Consider the following 21429-nt stretch of genomic DNA (forward strand, 5'->3'; position numbering starts at 1 on the left):
TCTGTCTAAATGCCTAAAGTTATAGATAAAGAAGAAAAGTGTCTGGGAGTAGTGCACCTGACCACAGAGTGGCAATGTATGGGATTTGAGGCATTTTGGTTAATTCTACACAATAAAGAATATAAAGGGGAAAAATACGGTCATGTAGGACCCTACATGACAAAACGATGATTTATATTAGAATGGTGATATTTGAGCAGACAGCCCTAGCTATTACTAATAATAATAATACTGTAAAGATGGCCCTAGCGCAGAGGTGAACAAAGTCAGTCCTGGAGGGCCGCAGTGGCTGCAGGTTTTTGTTCCAGCTCAGTTGCTTAATTATTAATTTAAGTAAATGAAATAATGCATGATAAATACACTCAGGTTTAAATGGAAACAAGCTAAATGGAGTACTGCTGGTTTCTTTTGTCATTTAAATCTTGTTGCTAATAATAAATTGAAAATACAGCTGTTTAAGCCTAAAATAAGCAATAAAGGTTCAAAGTCCTAATAAGTGACACAATAAAAATGAAGCAGAAGTGTTACTTGAAGAATAAGGGCTTCTTATTAAGCAGTTGTGTTGGAACAACAACCTGCAGCCCACCCCTGCCCTAGAGCTATATACCTTAGTTAAAATAACATCTCTGTTGCCATTTGGAAATTTCCTCAATGTTCTCCTCAAGACTTTTGCTGTGCACATCAAGGTGCATATTCATTCGCTTGTCATTCAACTTTACCCTCTTCATTTGTGGACAGGCTAACTTAGAGTCGTTGGCTTGCATGGTGTTCGATGCTTAAACACTCGGAGCATTTCGAGTGCCGTTGACTTTTTACCTCTGTATCAAAGTAGAGAATAAAACTGAATAAAAAAACAAAAAAAACCCAAAAAAAAAAAAAACAAAGCTAAACTTTACAAGTATCATAAATTTACACCGGGTGTTACAGAACTAAATCAAATGTATGCTTTTATTCTAAAATCTTCTATATATATATATATATATATATATATATATATATATATATATTATATATATATATATATATATATATATATATATATATATATATATATATATATATATATATATATATATATATATATATAATTCACTAAGGCAAGACAACCATGGAAAGCATGCCGGAATGGGCATGGATTCACTAAGCCGCCGACAAGTGAGACACCTATGGCGCACGCAGGAAGGAGCCACGCCCACCAACTCCAAGACCATTGGATACGACGACAACTCACAGAGCCACGTCCACCAACTTGGACGCGACGACACAGAAAAACCGGCGTCATTTATATTCATCTGTCGTAGAGGTCACATGCAGCTCCGACCCACGTTGACTGTTAATAGAGGCACGTTTCTCGCGGAGGTGAATCGCCATATGCGGCGTGTAAAACGGTTTGCAAAGGGTATCCCATGGGATCCTTAAAATGTTCCTTTACAACTGAGGTTAAAACACAATGAAGTGAGCAGTCTTTAAAAAACGAGTTTTCGGTTACGACCCACGACCGCGTGTACTATAGCAAACTGTTTTACACGCTACATACAGCAATTCGCATCCGCGACAAACATGCGTCTTCTTAGATACTCTTGCACTTTGTACACACCCCCCTCCCACCGTGGTCGGGTGTCTTGGTGGATTATATATAGAAAGGCAGCCAAAACCGCGCAGAGCAATGAAAAGTCTACGTGAGTCACAGGTGCATCTGGACTGTACAAAGACGACAACGACTCGAGTGACGAGTTGGAGGTGGGCACATGAGCAGGCAGTGTATACTGAAAGAGAAACCAGCAGACTAGCATGACGGAGGGAGCGGAGTGGAGTGGATGTCCTTCTCCTCTCCTCCCGTTCCACCCTCCGCGTCACACCGACGATTGTGTGTTGGTTAGTTCCGTGCATTGGTTAAAACCCAATGAAGGAAGCAGTCTTTAAAAACCAATAAGCCCTGTGCCTCTGTTTCATTACCGTCTCACCTGCTTCACCAATGCATTGCCCCGCAACAGGCGATCCGGCGGCGTCATCCCCATGACCCGGGCAACCGGTAACCAAAGTCTTTGGGTTCAGGGGGGAGTATGGTTACAAAGCTGAAACTTAAAGGAATTGACAGAAGGGCACCACCAGGTGTGGAGCCTTTTGCTTCATTTGACTCAACACAGGAAACCTCACCCGGCCCGGACAGGATTGACAGATTGATAGCTCCTTCTCGATTCTGTGGGTGGTGGTGCATGGCAGTTCTTAGTTGGTAGAGCGATTTGGCTGGTTATTTCCGAAAACTAGCGAGAGTCCCGCCTGCTAAATAGTTACACAACCCAACAGCGGTCGGCGTCCAAATTCTTAGAGGGACAAGTGGCTTTCAGCCACGTGAGATTGAGCATTAACAGCTCTGTGATGCACTTGTATGCCCGGTACTACAAGCGCGCTACACTGAATGGATCAACGTGTGTCTACCCGGCGCGGGGAGGCCGTTGAACCCCATTCGTGATGGAGACCGTGGCTTCCAATTGTTCCCCACGAACGAGAAATTCCCAGTACGTGGGGGTCATATGCTCGCACTGATTACGTCCCTGCCCTTTGTAAAGCCCCCCATGGTCGGGGGACTTGGTGGATTATATATATAAAAAAAAAAGCAGCCAGAACCACAAACAATAATGAAAAATCAACGTGGAAACCGACTGAGGCGGAGTTTGGAAAATTAACAGTCAACGTGACGCACAGGTGCGTGTGGACTGTACACAGACGAAAGCGACTCAGGTAGGGAGTTGGGGCGGGCACATAAGCGGGCAGTGCGTACTGAACGAGCGCCGTTCAACCCCGTCCTTCGCTTTGGAAGGAGAAGGCGCTCCTCCGGTTTTCAGTCAAGGACAATTGTATGTTGGTTTGTAGCGTGCATTGTTGCAATGTTACTTTTCTTGGTGGTTTATTAAATTACGGATTTTTCAAATGTTTATTTTTTCCTCTTTGCTTAAAAATCATTTAAAAAGCGGCCTGATTATGCGGCATATGCTACGGCGCGGGTTGGCTAGTAGTAAGAGTAAGAGCAGCTCACTTCTCAAAACAGATTTGTCCAGGGTCGAACCCGTGAAGTTTTGATTACCAGTCAACAGTTGTTACCGTTGCACCACCAACGTGGTCGTATTAAAGGGGTGTCAATGTTGCACCCTAACACAGGTTCTTTTTCTGCAGTTATATCTATACTAATAAAAGGCAAAGCCCTCACTGACTCACTCACTCACACACTGACTCATCACTAATTCTCCAACTTCCCGTGTAGGTAGAAAGCTGAAATTTCGCAGGCTCATTCCTTACAGCTTACTTACAAAAGTTGGGCAGGTTTCATTTCGAAATTCTACGCGTAATGGTCATAACTGGAAGGTATTTTTCTCCATTTACTGTAATGGAGTTCAGCCAGTTCCGTGGGGGGCGGAGTTTCGTGTGACATCATCACGCCTCCCACGTAATCACGTGAACTGACTGTCAACGCACTACGTAGAAAACAAGGAAGAGCTCCAAAACGCGCTGAAGAAAACATGCATTATATAATTGAGAAGGCAGCGAAACAATAAGAAGCCAGCGAGTGACATATACTACCATATTAATAAGTGCTGCTACTTCGGAAAGAAAGGTGTAAACCTAAACTTTAAATTAAGTTAATAGACAGGGTGCCGCTGGTGTTTCTCATGCCCACGGGTAATGCAGGATACAAGTTTAATGAGAGGACGCAGGATATAAACGAGAGTTTTGATCACTTTGTAACTAAGTTAAAATTGTAGGTGAAGAGGTGTGCTTATGCAAATTCGAGACTGTGTTTGTGGGGATTGACAGTTAAGGCGGGTGGGAGTCACGTCATCCTATCCCCTCCCATTTACCTCATTTCGCTCTGAGCTGAGCTCCGCGGCTAACGCCGTCTTCCGAAGCAACTTCGTCAGACTCCCACCAAATACTCACAGAAAAAGCCACAAGTTAATACACACGCTGTCTGTAGAGATTCTCCACACTCAATGTATTCCTCGCAACCCCTTTATACCCTCTAATCTCCCATTTCAATTCAGATACCTCCAATTTCCAGTAAGGCTCAGCTGCGCGATGACAAGTAATAAGTCTCAAGGACAGACCCTACAAAACGATGCCATTGATTTCAGGCAAGATTGCTTTTTCTCCTGGACAACTATACTTGCATTCTCAAGTGAGCTTGCGCAGCTTCGTCATATTACAACCTGAGTGCAGCCAGAAACTTAAGTACCAGGGTCTTAGATAACATTAAATTAAGCCGTAGACATCGCAACATCACACAAGATAGCAGCTCACGAGAACTTACTGAACGCAGTACGAGTGATCACTTCCATGCATCAAACCTGTTCAAAAAACGCATTACACAATTTACAAGGTGATGGCTTTCTATGGCGTTCGTTTATAAAGCAGCGGAGAGGCTGTGTGAAGGCAGCTACACAGAAAAAGCAGAGCGCCACACTCTGAATGTATTGCTGGCATCACCGTTATACCCTCTGATCTCCCATTTGAATTGAAATGCCTCAAATTTCCAGTAAGGCTCTGCTTCGCGATGACAATGAATAAGTCTCAGGGACACACCCTACAAAAGGTTGCCATTGATATGAGGCAACATTGCTTTCCTCCTGGACAAAACTATACGTTGCATTCTCAAAAGTTATTTTTATACACATACACATACACATACACATACACATACACATATACATATATATATATATACATACACACACCCCGATCTACAATACTGTCAAATAAACGACCCACACACCATAGCGCAACATGAGAGGCTTCACCTTTAGCGCTGACGTCTTAGGTTCGATTCGCGAGAGTGGGTGCAGTGCCTGTGTATACTGCCTGATGAGCCCACAATTAGGGCGAAGCACGTGCCGCGTACTGTTTGCATTATTTGATAGTAAAACTATTTCAATATATTCAATATATATATATCAGCTTAATGATTCATTTTACTCTCAACCCCTGTTTGGGAAGAAGTATGAAAAATATGAGGTTAACGCAGAAAACCAGATCACCAATTTAAGCTTTAGGAATCATAGATACTTTATTCAACATCAATGATTGTTTTGGTAAAGCCATACTCGGTGTAATCCTCCTTCCATGTTATAATATTTCCGACTAGCCAAGATTAAATGAACGGAAAAAGTAAGATCGAAGCGAGGGTGACGCAGGCAGGCAGGCAACAGCTCAATAGCTCGAATTTGGAAATACTACAGTAGGTTCTATTTAGTCGCCAGAAATATCTTTGGTAGGAATGGAAGTTGGATTTAGTCTTTAAATTTCTATGTTGAAGAAAAATTTATGCAATGATGATTAAATTTAACTTTCATTCCTACTAAACATATTTCTGTCGACCAAATAAAAATTACTTATATTTAAAATTTAAATAGAACTTGAACAAATACGATAGTTCATAATACCCACGCAGCACTAAGTGCACGTAAGATTACGAGTCATCCGTTTTAACAAGCAGCATATTGCACTGATACGAAATAGCCTGCCCATTTAATTATTTAGGAATGGATAGATAAATTAAGATTTTGTACAAATAATGTTTTAAATTTTTCTTCCTCAGTGGATTCTGGCACCCCCAGCAACAGCTCCTCGCACCCCAAAGGAGATGTGTATGTGTATATTGTCAGGGATGCCAGGGGCCATGACCCGGCCGGGACGCCAGGGGGGACCGGAAGAGGGTCAGAGCCCTGCCTGGATCACGTGAGGTTCGCCTTCCGGGTTGCTTTGGGGACCACGGGTCAAGGGCATGGAAGCCTTTTCCTGTAGGAACCCGTGGTCACCGCCAGGAGGCGCCCCAATGCCTTGGGGACTTGTTTCCCCAGCACTCCTGCCACACCAGGAAGTGCTGGGGAAGATTATCGCCGCCGGAGAGCAGCGGGAGGCCAGCCGGCCCTTCCGCCACGCTGGGGCGTGGCCAACGAAGGAATGCCGGGAACACCAGGTGCTCATCCGGGTCAGCTATAAAGGGGCCGTCTCCCTTCATTCAGAGCTGGAGTCGGGTGGAAGGAGGACGAAGCAGTGGAGAGTGGAGGCGGCCCGAAGAAGGCATTGTGGCCAGGACTTTGTGTTATTTGGGGTTTGTGCACTGAACTGGGTCTTTGTGACCATTATTTGGGGGTCTTTGTGACCATTATTTGGGGTCTTTGTGACCAAGAACTGTAAATAGGGTAAATAAACGTGTGGTGGTTGTGAAAAACAAGATGTCTGCCTGTCTGTGCTCGGGTGCCGTTGACATCTGGCGTAGCCGGCAGGATGCTCCGCCTGTTGCAAGGCGGGGACCTGCAACAAATAAATTTGTTGTGGGCGGCGGGCGCAGCAGGGGACACCACGCGTTCAGCGGTGCTGCGTGCACACAGCCCCGCGGAGAAAAGAAACCCCACGGACCGCCAGGGGTCCGTTTGTTGGCCATACGCCCTTGATGCGGGCGGGCGGTATGCCTAGCAGGAGAGCAGCGGTCTCCAGGGATCGTGCCGTTGCTGCAGGCGAGGCGGCATGGCGTCGGAAGAAGCCTCGCCGAGGAGGTGTCCTCGGTTGGGCGGGTCCGGGAAGGTGAGTCCCCTGCCTAGTGGCAGCTGGCCCGGGAGGGCCGGGCGTGTTTTTTCTGTCTCCGGCAGGGACTTCCCGTATTCACGTCGGTGGCGGGCGCATGTCGGTCTGCAGGGCGCTGGCAGCACGGCGGCAGCCGCGAAGGCTGCGGAGAAGGAGACGCTGCGTCTCGAAGACTGCTGGCAACAAAAGAGCTGCCGGCAGGCATATCGACGCCGAGAAAAGGGAGGCAAGATGGCCGCGGACCGGATGTCCCTCCCCCTGACAGGCACGCGGTTGGGCGGTGTGTCTTGGGTGCCCGCCAATGACCAAAGAGGCGGGACCAAGGAACGTTAAATCCACGGGCGGGGAGACCCGTGGGCCAGAGGAGAGGGCCCACAGGAAGTGGCGGCGTCGGAGGCTGGCGTACAGGTAGGCTCGCGTCGGTTGACTTTCTGTCCTTGCTGGCTGCTCTGGCGGATCTGGGGCCGTGCCTTCAGCCTGCAGAGCAGAGTGTGTTACAGTTGCTACGTGCCCTCCGGGCTGCAGTGCGGGATCTGGAGAAGAAGGCGCGACCTTACGGAAGTTTCGACTGACAGCGGGACGGCGCGGCGCTGGAATCTCCAGCCGGAGAGGTACGGCGGATTTGGTGAGTACAGCCGACTCCGTACAGCAACTGGGAGGGTCTGCCGAAAATGGTTGTGATAACGATGAGCAGTTTCGAGTAAGCAGCCCTCCGACAAATAGTGCGGTGCTAATGGCTGTATCTTGGGCGAGGGGAGTCTGAGAGGACGCAGAAGGGACACGGGCTGCTTAGTGCCCCGGGTCCTAGCGCCCTCCACCCGAGTTGGCTGCGGCCTCGGCTGTACTGTAGGGACGCAGACGGGAAAGGGGCTTGTGTTGGTTAATACAGAGTCGCGTACCGTCAAAGGCGTCAAGTGAAGGGAGGATTAGCGGCTGGGTGCTGCTTCCTCCAATATGGTGAGGCAGCGTTGCTGGGTGCAGCGTATGGCTGGCTGCCCTCTGGGGGAGCAGAGGGAATCCCTGAGGCAGGCAGAGAGAGAGCAGGCGGTGCCGGCGACTCCATCATCGAGAGGGACATGGAAGCGCGGAGAGGGTGCCGATCAGGCAAGTGCGGGGTGATTGGAGGGAGCGCTGCCCGTGCATGGCACGAGCTGGGTGCTGGCAGCGGTTCTGCCCCTGTGTTCTCTTTTGTAGGGACGGACCCCGGGCGGGCTGAAGGAACCCCTTCGTGGCGGAACAGCCCTCTGATGTCGGGCCGTCAGCGGAATGATCTCTCTGCCGGTGCGCAGCTGCGCTCACAGCTGGAGGAGCCTACGGGGAACGAGTGGCTGGAACAAAGGCGCTGGAGGTCTTGGAGGGTGCCGATCGAGGAGGCCCGGAGTGCCGGTAAAAGGGGGGAGCACAACCTGGGCGAGGCCCAGGGATGCACCAAGGGCTGGTGCTCGGATTGTGTCTCCGCCCCTGTCCCTGCTAGGAGTGCGGGGCCGGACCCCGGCTATCCTCGAGTGGGACCCGTTTCGGGGCTCTGCTGCCCTCAGGGACGGTCGCTCTTTCCCACGAGTGGTCTTCGCTGGCTGTGGGGCACTGTCAGGGATGCCAGGGGCCATGACCCGGCGGGGCGCCAGGAGGGACGGAAGAGGGTCAGAGCCCTGCCTGGATCACGTGGGGTTAAGCCTTCCGGGTTGCTTTGGGGACCACGGGTCAAGGGCATGGAAGCCTTTTCCTGTAGGAGCCCGTGGTCACCGCCAGGAGGCGCCCCAATGCCTTGGGGACTTGTTTCCCCAGCACTCCTGCCACACCAGGAAGTGCTGGGGGGAAGATTTATAACGCCGCCCGGAGAGCAGCCGGGAGGACAGCGGCACTTCCGCCGCGCTGGGGCGTAACGAAGAATGCCGGGAACACCAGGTGCTCATCCGGGTCAGCTATAAAAGGGGCCGTCTCCCTTCATTCAGAGCTGGAGTCGGGTGGAAGGAGGACGAAGCAGTGGAGAGTGGAGGCGGCCCGAAGAAAGGCATTGTGGCCAGGACTTTGTGTTATTTGGGGTTTGTGCACTGAACTGGGTCTTTGTGACCATTATTTGGGGTCTTTGTGACCATTATTTGGGGTCTTTGTGACCATTATTTGGGGGTCTTTGTGACCATTATTTGGGGGTCTTTGTGACCAAAGAACTGTAAATAGGGTAAATAAACGTGTGGTGGTTGTGAAAAACAAGATGTCTGCCTGTCTGTGCTCGGGTGCTGTTGACAATATATATATCTATATATATCTCTATATCTCTATATATATATATCTCTCTCTCTATATCTCTATATCTCTATATATATATATATCTCTCTCTCTCTATATCTCTATATAGATAGATAGATATACATTTACACTTTTACTTAAAAGCTTCATTAAAAACAATATTTTTTGAAGACACATTGTGACAACGCAACGTATAACTGCCCGTGAGTGAATATTGTTTCTGTTTCTCTAATAAATAATCCGACTTTTTCTAATGTTTGCCCCTGTGATTTATTGATTGTCATAGCAAAAGCTATTCTCATGGTAAACTGTAAACATTTTAATGCAAATTGGTTATCACAATCTCCTTTGATGTGTAATGATATTCTCGGAATATATACATTACCTTCCTTTTTGCCTGTTAAAATTTGCATTGCTTCTCCGTGATCATAAACATACACCTGACCAAATTCTGTATTCTTAGAAATTCAACTTGTCGTTGCTTTAACTGTTCCACAGATTCTCATAGCGTATAGTCTATTATTGTATGAATCCACGTTTTGTGCATTGAATGATGCGAATGGGAAATGACTTTGTTGTCTACTCTTTGCCTTTTATTTCTGACCTCGATTTGTCCTGCTCTTTTTTCAATTACATCTGGTTCTGATGATTAATCACCTTTTGTTTTTCGGTAAAGCGATCTCCTATCTTTTCTTTGATACTGTACCGACTGATATGATAAAGTGTCAAAAAAGTTTTACTTGAACAATCACTGACTTCGTAACCCAAACACAACTTTCTAGCACCCTCTCCAATCCCTCATTCCCTGCATCTCGCCCCAATCAAGACCCCCCCCAACCCCCCACCACCCACCACATCAATCAATACCCCGCTATCAGTCTTCTGTGATATACTCTGCCCTCCCTCAATCGGACCGAACAGCCACTTAAAACCAAAAAGGCCTCAACCTGGCTGGGACGTTACAATACTTTCTAATTTTACTGCTTTCATATTCTGTACCTTTCTCTGCATGTGTATCGCACCCTCTTTTGTTTGAGCCTTTTGAATTCCACTGCTTTCATAATTTCTTATCTGCCTTTTTTTCTCTCCAACGCCTTTGGGTCTCTATTCTCCGTATTGTCCTTATACGCTTTATACAGTGGTGTTAAAAACTATTTGCCCCTTCCTGATTTCTTATTCTTTTGCATGTTTGTCACACAAAATGTTTCTGATCATCAAACACATTTAACCATTAGTCAAATATAACACAAGTAAACACAAAATGCAGTTTTTAAATGATGGTTTTATTATTTAGGGAGAAAAAATCCAAACCTACATGGCCCTGTGTGAAAAAGTAATTGCCCCCTTGTTCAAAAATAACCTAACTGTGGTGTATCACACCTGAGTTCAATTTCCGTAGCCACCCCCAGGCCTGATTACTGCCACACCTGTTTCAATCAAGAAATCACTTAAATAGGAGCTGCCTGACACAGAGAAGTAGACCAAAAGCACCTCAAAAGCTAGACATCATGCCAAGATCCAAAGAAATTCAGGAACAAATGAGAACAGAAGTAATTGAGATCTATCAGTCTGGTAAAGGTTATAAAGCCATTTCTAAAGCTTTGGGACTCCAGCGAACCACAGTGAGAGCCATTATCCACAAATGGCAAAAACATGGAACAGTGGTGAACCTTCCCAGGAGTGGCCGGACGACTGACCAAAATTACCCCAAGAGCGCAGAGACGACTCATCCGAGAGGTCACAAAAGACCCCAGGACAACGTCTAAAGAACTGCAGGCCTCACTTGCCTCAATTAAGGTCAGTGTTCACGACTCCACCATAAGAAAGAGACTGGGCAAAACGGCCTGCATGGCAGATTTCCAAGACGCAAACCACTGTTAAGCAAAAAGAACATTAGGGCTCGTCTCAATTTTGCTAAGAAACATCTCAATGATTGCCAAGACTTTTGGGAAAATACCTTGTGGACTGATGAGACAAAAGTTGAACTTTTGGAAGGCAAATGTCCCGTTACATCTGGCGTAAAAGGAACACAGCATTTCAGAAAAAGAACATCATACCAACAGTAAAATATGGTGGTGGTAGTGTGATGGTCTGGGGTTGTTTTGCTGCTTCAGGACCTGGAAGGCTTGCTGTGATAGATGGAACCATGAATTCTACTGTCTACCAAAAAATCCTGAAGGAGAATGTCCGGCCATCTGTTCGTCAACTCAAGCTGAAGCGATCTTGGGTGCTGCAACAGGACAATGACCCAAAACACACCAGCAAATCCACCTCTGAATGGCTGAAGAAAAACAAAATGAAGACTTTGGAGTGGCCTAGTCAAAGTCCTGACCTGAATCCAATTGAGATGCTATGGCATGACCTTAAAAAGGCGGTTCATGCTAGAAAACCCTCAAATAAAGCTGAATTACAACAATTCTGCAAAGATGAGTGGGCCAAAATTCCTCCAGAGCGCTGTAAAAGACTCATTGCAAGTTATCGCAAACGCTTGATTGCAGTTATTGCTGCTAAGGGTGGCCCAACCAGTTATTAGGTTCAGGGGGCAATTACTTTTTCACACACGGCCATGTAGGTTTGGATTTTTTCTCCCTTAATAATAAAAACCATCATTTAAAAACTGCATTTTGTGTTTACTTGTGTTATATTTGACTAATAGTTAAATGTGTTTGATGATCAGAAACATTTTGTGTGACAAACATGCAAAAGAATAAGAAATCAGGAAGGGGGCAAATAGTTTTTCACACCACTGTATGTGTTGAGAGCACATCATCTGTGTGCACTACGTGCTTTTACTGCGACTGACTGTTTTTTGATGGGTGTGCTCTTATATGATATCTTTTGTAAGTAGGGCGTGTCTTTCAAGAATCTCATGTTCCACGTCCCTGTGAGACGGCCCTGGGACAAACTCTTGGCACCAAGTCTCATGTTTACGGTCCCCGCGAGACGCTCCGTGGCAAGTCTCTTTTCTCTCGTGGGTCTTCTTAAATGTCTACCGAGAACTTCGGAGAAGATCACGTATCGTCGCCTTGCTTTTGCTTTCCAGGATTTCTTTTTATAATAGAGAGATTATAAGCACTGACCTCTGTGAACACCACTCTTAACTTCAGCCAATTCTGATGAGGTTCCTCACACCATCACCCTCTGCTTCCTGTGTCTGTGCCAATTCTGCACCCATCTACAAACACCACCCTAAACTCCCACTTCTTTTAATTTGATGCCCAACCTCTCAATGTGGCACCTTATTAAATGCTTTCTGAAAGATAAATAATATCGTCTTCTCCACTTTGATCATGTCCTTTTGTTGCATCCTCATAGAATTCCAGCATGTTAGTAAAGCATGACCTCCCTCCTCTGAACCCATGCTGACTGTTCAGTCAAACTCCTGTACTTGTCATGTGCTGCTCAATCGTAATAACAATGTGTTGTGTAGCACTAGAAAGGAGGAAGTTAGAAGAATGGCTTTGGAAGAGAGGGGATTGAAGATTAATAGGAAGAAGACAGAATATCTGAGGTTTAATGATGATCAGGATTCATAAGTTAGCCTTCAGAGAGAGCTATTGAGAAGAGTGGATACATGTAAATATCGAGGATCAGTGGTAGACCAGGATGGAGAATTAGATTCAAAGATAACCTATACAGTGCAGTGTGGATGTAATAATTGGAAGAATGTGTCGGGAATATTATGTGATCAAGGAAATTTAAAAGGTAAGGTGTTTAAGACAATGGTAATACCATGTACAGAGCTGAGACATGGGCAGAACTTGGATGAGGCAGAAATAAAAATGTTGAGATTGATGTGTGGAGATACAGAAGAGGACAGAACTAGAAATGAGATGATCAGAGGTACAACAAAAGTAGAAGTGATATATTTTAGAGAGTAGAGTAGAGGAAAATAGGCTGAAGTGGTATGGATATGTGATGAGGAGAGGCAATGGATACATGAGCAAAAGAGTGATGGGAATGGAAGGACAGAGGAAAAGAAAAGAAAATGAGGGAGGCTGAAGCAAAAGGAGATACATAAAAGATCTGAAGGAAAAGTGCTTGACTTTGCAAAGGGGCAGACCTGAGCTGTATGGAGAAAGTTTGATCAAACTCATCGGCCTCACATAGAAGCGGGAAGAGACAAATGTGATATTTAAAATCTTCAGTTTAAGTTAAGTTCTAGTTCAATTTGCAGTGGCAAGAAAAAAAAAATTTGAGTACCATTTGGTAACCTTTGGCATAAATTCCTGCAGACAGTTTTGCTCTGATCTTCAGCTACGTCACAATAACGGACTAACACAATTAACTTAAAACTCATATAACACAAACAATTGGACTGTACATGCTGAGCACGTTATTTACGCATTCTCAGTCTAGTCTATGACCCTCTGTGCTATTGAGCTCTCCAGAAGCTCAGTAGAGTCAGATGTTCATGCAAAGGAAAGTTTGGGTATCAAAACTGCGTAGTAAAGAGAAATGGATAGAAAATAAGTGCCAAGAAATACAAATCCTATAACACACAGAAACTATACAGACAGTGCAGGAAAGCTGCGACACCTTCCTTTTTTAAATTATCCACAGTTAAGAACAAAGAGGGACAAACAACAGAAGGTTAAGAAAGAACTAGAAGCTAGATGGAAAGAGTATTTCTGTGAAGTGTACAAATCCCATTAGATGTTGCAGTATTTAACTGAGCTGCAAACAAGAAATGAGAACCAAACAATGGAGAACTTTCTTGAAGAGGAGGTCAAAACAGCAATTATGGAACTGAAAAAGGGAAAGGCACCAGGAATATTCGGAGCTCTGAATACTTGATGCACACACTGTACAGAGAACAAATGTACAAAAGATTGGGGTAAAGCCATCATTGTCTCAATATACAAGACAGGTGACGAAAAGGACTGCAGTAACTACAGAGGTACCAGCCTGCTGAGTGTCCCAGGCAAAGTCTATACAAGAATATGACAACAATGACTAACACAATACGTAGAAACAGAAGAGCAAGCGGGTATCAGAGTTGGGAGAGGTACAGCTGGTCAGTTATCTGTGATTCAGCAAAACACTGCAAACAAAACCGAACACTGAACAATAACTTTATACACTCACCTAAAGGATTATTAGGAACACCTGTTCAATTTCTCATTAATGCAATTATCTAATCAACCAATCACATGGCAGTTGCTTCAATGCATTTAGAGGTGTGGTCCTGGTCAAGACAATCTCCTGAACTCCAAACTGAATGTCAGAATGGGAAAGAAAGGTGATTCAAGCAATTTTGAGCGTGGCATGGTTGTTGGTGCCAGACGGGCCGGTCTGAGTATTTCACAATCTGCTCGGTTACTGGGATTTTCACGCACAACCATTTCTAGGGTTTACAAAGAATGGTGTGATAAGGGAAAAACATCCAGTATGCGGCAGTCCTGTGGGCGAAAATGCCTTGTTGATGCTAGAGGTCAGTGGAGAATGGGCCGACTGATTCAAGCTGATAGAAGAGCAACTTTGACTGAAATAACCACTCGTTACAACCGAGGTATGCAGCAAAGCATTTGTGAAGCCACAACACGCACAACCTTGAGGCGGATGGGCTACAACAGCAGAAGACCCCACCGGGTACCACTCATCTCCACTATGAATAGGAAAAAGAGGCTACAATTTGCATGAGCTCACCAAAATTGGACAGTTGAAGACTGGAAAAATGTTGCCTGGTCTGATGAGTCTCGATTTCTGTTGAGACATTCAAATGGTAGAGTCAGAATTTGGCATAAACAGAATGAGAACATGGATCCATCATGCCTTGTTACCACTGTGCAGGCTGGTGGTGGTGGTGTAATGGTGTAGGGGATGTTTTCTTGGCACACTTTAGGCCCCTTAGTGCCAATTGGGCATCGTTTAAATGCCACGGGCTACCTGAGCATTGTTTCTGACCATGTCCATCTCTTCATGACCACCATGTACCCATCCTCTGAAGGCTACTTCCAGCAGGATAATGCACCATGTCACAAAGCTCGAATCATTTCAAATTGGTTTCTTGAACATGACAATGAGTTCACTGTACTAAAATGGCCCCCACAGTCACCAGATCTCAACTCAATAGAGCATCTTTGGGATGTGGTGGAACGGGAGCTTCGTGCCCTGGATGTGCATCCCACAAATCTCCATCAACTGCAAGATGCTATCCTATCAATATGGGCCAACATTTCTAAAGAATGCTTTCAGCACCTTGTTGAATCAATGCCACGTAGAATTAAGGCAGTTCTGAAGGCGAAAGGGGGTCAAACACCGTATTAGTATGGTGTTCCTAATAATACTTTAGGCGAGTGTAGATTTCAAACAAGCTTTTGACAGTGTGTGGCGAGAGGAGAAGACTCAGAACAGGTGAAGACAATTGATTATCTGGGGGGCTTGCTGACGCAGGATGGATGCAGCATGGCAGATGTCAAAAGAGGAATTGGACTCGCCTCTGCAGTCTTTGGAAAACTAAACAACCTACAGAAATCAAAAAGTGTAGCAATCGAAACAAAAAAGTCAAAATGCATGAAACCCTAGTAATTCCAGTTATGATGTAAAGCTTGGAATGCTGGTGCCAGAGGAAAGAAGACAAACGCAGGATACAAATCGCAGAAATGAACTGTCTATGAAAAAATCCTGAGTGTAACCAGGATAGAAGAAGAACTGGAGAGATGCATAAAAGCCTGAGAGGTTCATCAATCCATAGAATGAAAAGCTGTGCACAAATGGATGACATTCACTGCTGCAGTGGGTGTTCTACAGAGATCGCTGCAAGAGCACACAGCTGATAAAGGACCCTCAAGAGAAAGAGCAAATGCCCTGCAGATCTCTCTTCAACTTGACAAAGTCTCTGTTCAGAATGGCATTGAGGAAAATACCGTTCTCTAAGCAAATGTCACTGTACATCTCAAGCTTGCAAAAGACCACTTGGATGTTCGATGGGGGAATGAGAAATCTTTGGCAGAAACACACTATACCAAGGTCATGGTGGAGAGAGCATCGTGGTTTAGGCCTGTGTTGCTTCTGCAGGGCCTGGAAAGATTTCTTTTATCAAGGGAACATCAAATAAAAAAATGTTATCAAGAAGTCCGACAGGAGAACGTTAGGGTACAGGAAATTTAAACAGACTAGACTGGGAATGTTTTCACAATGTGATCAGGGCTGACAAGAAGGAGTCCACTTGTTTGTGTGTTATCATTTCAAGACAACTGCGTTTTTCTGCTTTATGGATTTAGCTGAAGATCAGACCTCATCAGGAGGAATGCCAAAACTCATGAAATTCAAAAGGAGCAACAATTTTCTGGTAGCACCCTTACTGTGGCATAGCAATAACCTGAGGTTTCGTATTGGCTTAGAGTATTTGCACAACATTACAACTTCAATACATTTCTATGCTACGAATAAAAAGCTCAGACCTCCCATTCAGGTTCACACCCTCAGCCCTAAAACTTACACATATTCCTATTGTATACGTACCTTTATCAGACTGCTTTGTAGGTGGTGGCTCATCTTTCGGAGCTCTAACAGATGAATGTTCCTCGATTCCCCCTGTGACAGACTGTAATGATTCAGACTTTACATTGACAGATGAGCATGGTCTGCTTTCAGAAGAGACTAACCCAGTCATTGCTCCATCTTGGCATCCATGATGAAGGTAGCCTTCCTTGACACTCTCCAAACTTTTATTTTTCTGTGCTTCAAGGATGACAGAGTTCTCGTCAGCCTCTACTTTAATGTCTACTGATCCCAGTTCACACTCCTCTTCCTTAATGCTCAGGCTCGCCTGTTTAAGGTTGTCAAACTCCCATTCATAGTCCTCCTTCTTGACACTTGCAGTCCATCTCTCCATGATATTTATGTCAGCCTCACACATCTCTGCTTTCACATCCATCCAGACGTTACAGTAAATGGCAGCTTTATGTTTCTCTCTGTGGAAAGAGCAGGATTTAATTCTATCAAAACTTCATCATTCCAATCTAAAGGCATTTGAACTTCATCTTACAATACTCTCTCATTGAAGGTTTACATCAAGATGACAGTAACACACTGTTGAGATTTGGCATATAAGTTGATAAATATTTTGTATGTCTTTATTTGTAACTTAGGCAATGCAATGTAATATTAGTATTTCATTAGTTAGAAGCATTCATGCTTACAACCCCCTACCAGGATTAAGTCAGGAAAGTGAATTTTACAACAGAGTTGGGGGTAGTGCCTCAAACAACTTTGGTAAATGTTTCTCAACCTCCATAGGAAAGCCAGGCTGCCTAACTGCCAAGCTTTACCTTAGCATATGGTTTGGGGGGCGGGTGTGAAGGTGTTCTATTCCCCCATTGGTCTGATGTATGACTGTTTGGAACTGGCTTGTATCAGAAATCTTTAAGTACCATGACGTCCTATTGGCTCTAGGGGTTGGGCAGAGAATCTATAAATTTGCTCTCTTAACCTCACTCTCTCTCTTACCAACATCTGATGAAGGATCATCTCACACATCATGAACTGAAAAGAACAATACAATGAAGAGGACATCTTGGCAGCCATACTGAGACAGGCATGCAGTCTGTTTTGAAGAAAGCGGACCACAAATGATGCCTTAACTTAACAAGTCAGTGTGCCGCCTGAAACTACACATCACTATTTATCAGGTTGTATGGTTGCCAATATTCAAATGTACTTTGCATATTGTTATTATTTATGAATATTATAAATAATACATAATTTTATGTGTAACTTAACTCCTGCTTGTCTTTTACTACACCTAATTGCCTGAAGTTATAGAAGCCTTTAAGTACCATGACGTCCTATTGGCTCTAGGGGTTGGATAGAGCATCTATAAATTTGCTTGCTTAACCTCACTTGCTCTCTTACCAAATTGATGCATGAACTGAAAAGGACAACACAATGAAGGCCACAGCTCGGCAGCCATTTTGAGACAAGCATGCGGCCTGTTCTGAAGAAAGCTGACCACAGATGATGCCTCAACTAGCGAAATTAAGTAACTAAACAAGTCTGTGTGCCGCCTGAAACTACACATCAGCATTTAATCAGGTTGTATGGTTGCCAATATTCAAATGTACTTTGCATATTGTTATTATTTATGAATATTACCAATAATACATTATTGAAATTGTAACTTAACACCTGCCTGAGGTTATAGATGTAGAAGGGAAGGTGGGGAGAAGTTATATGGTACAATACCTTATAAACAGTGGTAAGTCTGTGAGATCTGAGGCATTCTGACAAAGGCTACATATTAATAATACAATAGGGGAAAGTAGAGCAATATATTACTCTACCAAGACAAAACGCACACTACTCTTGATATCACATTATCAGGTGTAAAACAAACTTGGAAAGTGTGCCGTGAAGGTCCAACACACTGGAAGATGATGACCATCTCTCACAACTGTGGAGGCCAGCAGAATCAATACCTGGATGATGGAGACTGTAATGCTGTTATGATGAGAACGTTTATACAAGTAGGGCCTCAAAATTGTGTTGTCAGGAAAAGGGAGATGAAAGAGGAACTTAATTTTGCCAAACCACAGAAGACATCAAGTGACTGAACAAACTGGCTTTCCATCTTTTGTGTAATGCATGATGCGTACCTTCTGTTTTGGCAGTAAGATAGACCTTTGCCTGGTATCTGTCTAAAAGCAATCAAAACGGTTCTACCATTCCTCCTATTATCTGCTGAGATGATTGTAATATTTGATTGTAGTAACAGGTTTTATAAAACTCTGTTCCCATTACAAGTTTGAAAGTGCTTTGCTTTGATGAAATGTGAACTTCCCTTCTGCAGAAGTAAATGAATTAAATGGTGACTGACCTGACTTGAGCTCCCAAGACTTCCACAATTGGATTGCAATTACAGGGACACAAAACTAATAGAGCTTTAATGTAAAAGTGCTGCAAGGCAAACCACTGGATTTGCTTAAAGCATTACTTTATTTTAATTAAATTAAAACATCTATGAAACCTTGGTAAATGTCAAATACAGCTCTTCCTTCTTATACCATCTCATCTTCTCAAAACTGCAATAGGTTGCACTTGCAGAACGCCAAGAAGGTCAGCCCAGACCTGTCTGTCCCCAGCTACAGATGTTAGCTCTTTTTGGGGTATTCCCAGACTGTGATACCCCCATGCTTTCGAACAACTGCACACTTCAAACCCTTGTCATCTTCCAAGTCATGACCAACCAGAAACCAGTAGTGAGCGAGACAGAGAGACAAGATTTGAGGTGCAAAAACAAAACCTGCCCTTTATTGCAGCAAGTGCCAATAAAACAACAATCTGACACCAGTGTCATGTAATTCTTTAAAACAGTGTCAATGTCACACAAAAAAGAAATTGCAAAAAGAAAAACTACTAATACTTTTACAATATACAAGATGGCAGCTTCCATGAACTGTGCAGTTAAAAAGTAAAAGTTTTCATCCTTCAAAGAATCTCAAAATTCCAAAGTTACTCAAGAAAGAAATCAAAAGTAATCCAAAGAATAAACAAGCACAAAGCTCAGCTCACCATCTCCCTTCACACAAATAACTCAAATGTCCATTTCTAAACTCTTTCTTCATTTCCAGTCTAATAGACCATCCTAGTCTGCTGAATAAAAACCTGTGCAGGTGTTTTATACCGCTGAGGGGTCTCTTCTTGCAATCTCGGTTGACACTCTTGGAGGTCTCCCAATTAGAGTGCACATCATGAGGTGTTACGTTCTGGCAAGAAATGACCAGAAGTGTTCAAACTCCCATACTCATGAGTGTGCATGCTGCTGTGTCAGCATGAATGCAAAGTCTCTCTGTCCACTTCCCAGCAGTTTTCTAAATTATTCTAATGGACCCTTCCTCTACGTGTGTGCTGGAAACTGTGCACACTCCTAGTTCCATAGTGGTGGACTACTGCAAAGGATGACTGATGATGTCAATTTATCAAGAGGCTTGTGCATTCTAGTAGGCCTCTGAGCCTTACACACACATTCCAGGCCAACCTATACTGAAGCACATCTGCATGCCCCTATGGAGTACCAGAGCGCTACATCATTCCAGCAACCACACTTCTAAAAATAAATGCACCTTTAACCATTTACAAAAGTGTTACTTAAGCTAGAAACAGTTAAATATCATGAATGAGTTGGGAAAACCGCTCTCTCTGTGATTGAACCCATCACATAGGCATTTACAAGTCAGCTGACAGATATAATCCCTCCAATATGTCCCGAGTCTGCCACAAGGTCTCCACCCAGTCAGACTTGCCTGGAGTATCCCTAGTGGGAGCCACCTGAGAGGAGGCCATCCATAAGACAGGCCCAAACCACCTCAAATGACTCCTTTCAATCTGGAGGAGCAGCGACTCTACTCTTGGGTTCTCCCGAATCACCGGGCTTGTCACCATATGACAAAGTGTCAGCCCAGCTGCCCTGTGAGGAATCCTCATTTCTGCCTTTAGTATTCACAATATCATTCTTTTAGCCATTACCCACAGCAAAGAGTTTTATCTTTAGACTCAAATCCTGCTTCACCACCACAGAACAGCTGCTGCCACCCCAGTCCACCTAGCAATCAATCTCGCATTCCCTGCTGACATCACTTATAAACAAGATCCTGACATATCTGAACTCCTCCACTAAGGGCAGGTGTGCGACCCTTACCTGGAGAGAGAAATTCACTCTTTTCTGACAAAGAACCTTGACCTTAGACTTAGAGGAGCCGATCCTCTTCCTGGCCGCTTCACACTTTGCAACACATTGCTTACATGTGTCACTACACTGGTTACTTGTGTCTTTCAGGATTGACTTTAAAATACTGCTTATGGTTTATAAAGCCTTAAATAATCTCGCTCCATCTTATATATCGGAATGCCTGACACGTTACAGTATATTCCAAATCGTAACCTTAGATCTTCAAATGAGTGTCTCCTTATAATTCCAAAAGCTAAACTTAAAAGAAGTGGTGAGGCGGCCTTCTGCTGTTATGCACCTAAAATCTGGAATAGCCTGCCAATAGGAATTTGCCAGGCAAATACAGTGGAGCACTTTAAAAAACTGCTGAAAACACATTACTTTAACATCGCCTTTTTATAACTTCACTTTAACTTAATCCTGATACTCTGTATGTTCAATTCTTCATAATAACTATTCACAGTGGCTCCAAAATCCATACTCACCCCTACTCTCTCTTCTGTTTCTTTTTCCGGTTGTAGCCTGCGCCACCACCACCTACTCAAAGCATCCTGATGCACCAACAGTGATGGACTGAAAGCCAGAAGTCTACGTGACCATCATCATCAGGTCCTTCCATGAAAACCCTAAATACAAAGAGGACTGTTTGACTTATGTTAGGTAGATTGCCCAGAGGGGACTGGGCGGTCTCTTGGTCTGGAACTCCTACAGATTTTATTTTTTTCTCCAGCCTTTGGAGTTTTGTTTTTTCTGTCCACCCTGGCCGTCGGACCTTACTCTTATTCTATGTTAATTAATGTTGACTTATGTTTATCTTTTATTGTGTCTTCTATTTTTCTATTCATTTTGTAAAGCACTTTGAGCTACATTTTTTTTGTATGAATATGTGCTATATAAATAAATGTTGATTGACTGATTGATGTGTGTTGAAG

The 21429-nt window shown here is 44.2% G+C and overlaps 1 protein-coding gene across 4 annotated transcripts in view; it reads right to left on the bottom strand.

Annotated features, from left to right (window-relative positions):
• Window positions 1–21429, bottom strand: part of LOC120534459 (gastrula zinc finger protein XlCGF8.2DB-like) — a 39021-nt gene that overhangs the window by 10761 nt on the left and 6831 nt on the right. For 3 of the 4 annotated variants that reach the window (XM_039762049.1, XM_039762050.1, XM_039762048.1), the window contains exon 2: window positions 16294–16745. In XM_039762049.1, coding sequence (XP_039617983.1) covers window positions 16294–16745 — 452 coding nt within the window. Of the gene's footprint in view, window positions 1–16293; window positions 16746–20982; window positions 21024–21429 lie in introns of those variants that run through there. The other variant, XM_039762051.1, reaches the window with a different exon arrangement.

Source organism: Polypterus senegalus, chromosome 8, assembly GCF_016835505.1.
Source record: "Polypterus senegalus isolate Bchr_013 chromosome 8, ASM1683550v1, whole genome shotgun sequence".
NCBI classification, from domain to species: domain Eukaryota; kingdom Metazoa; phylum Chordata; class Cladistia; order Polypteriformes; family Polypteridae; genus Polypterus; species Polypterus senegalus.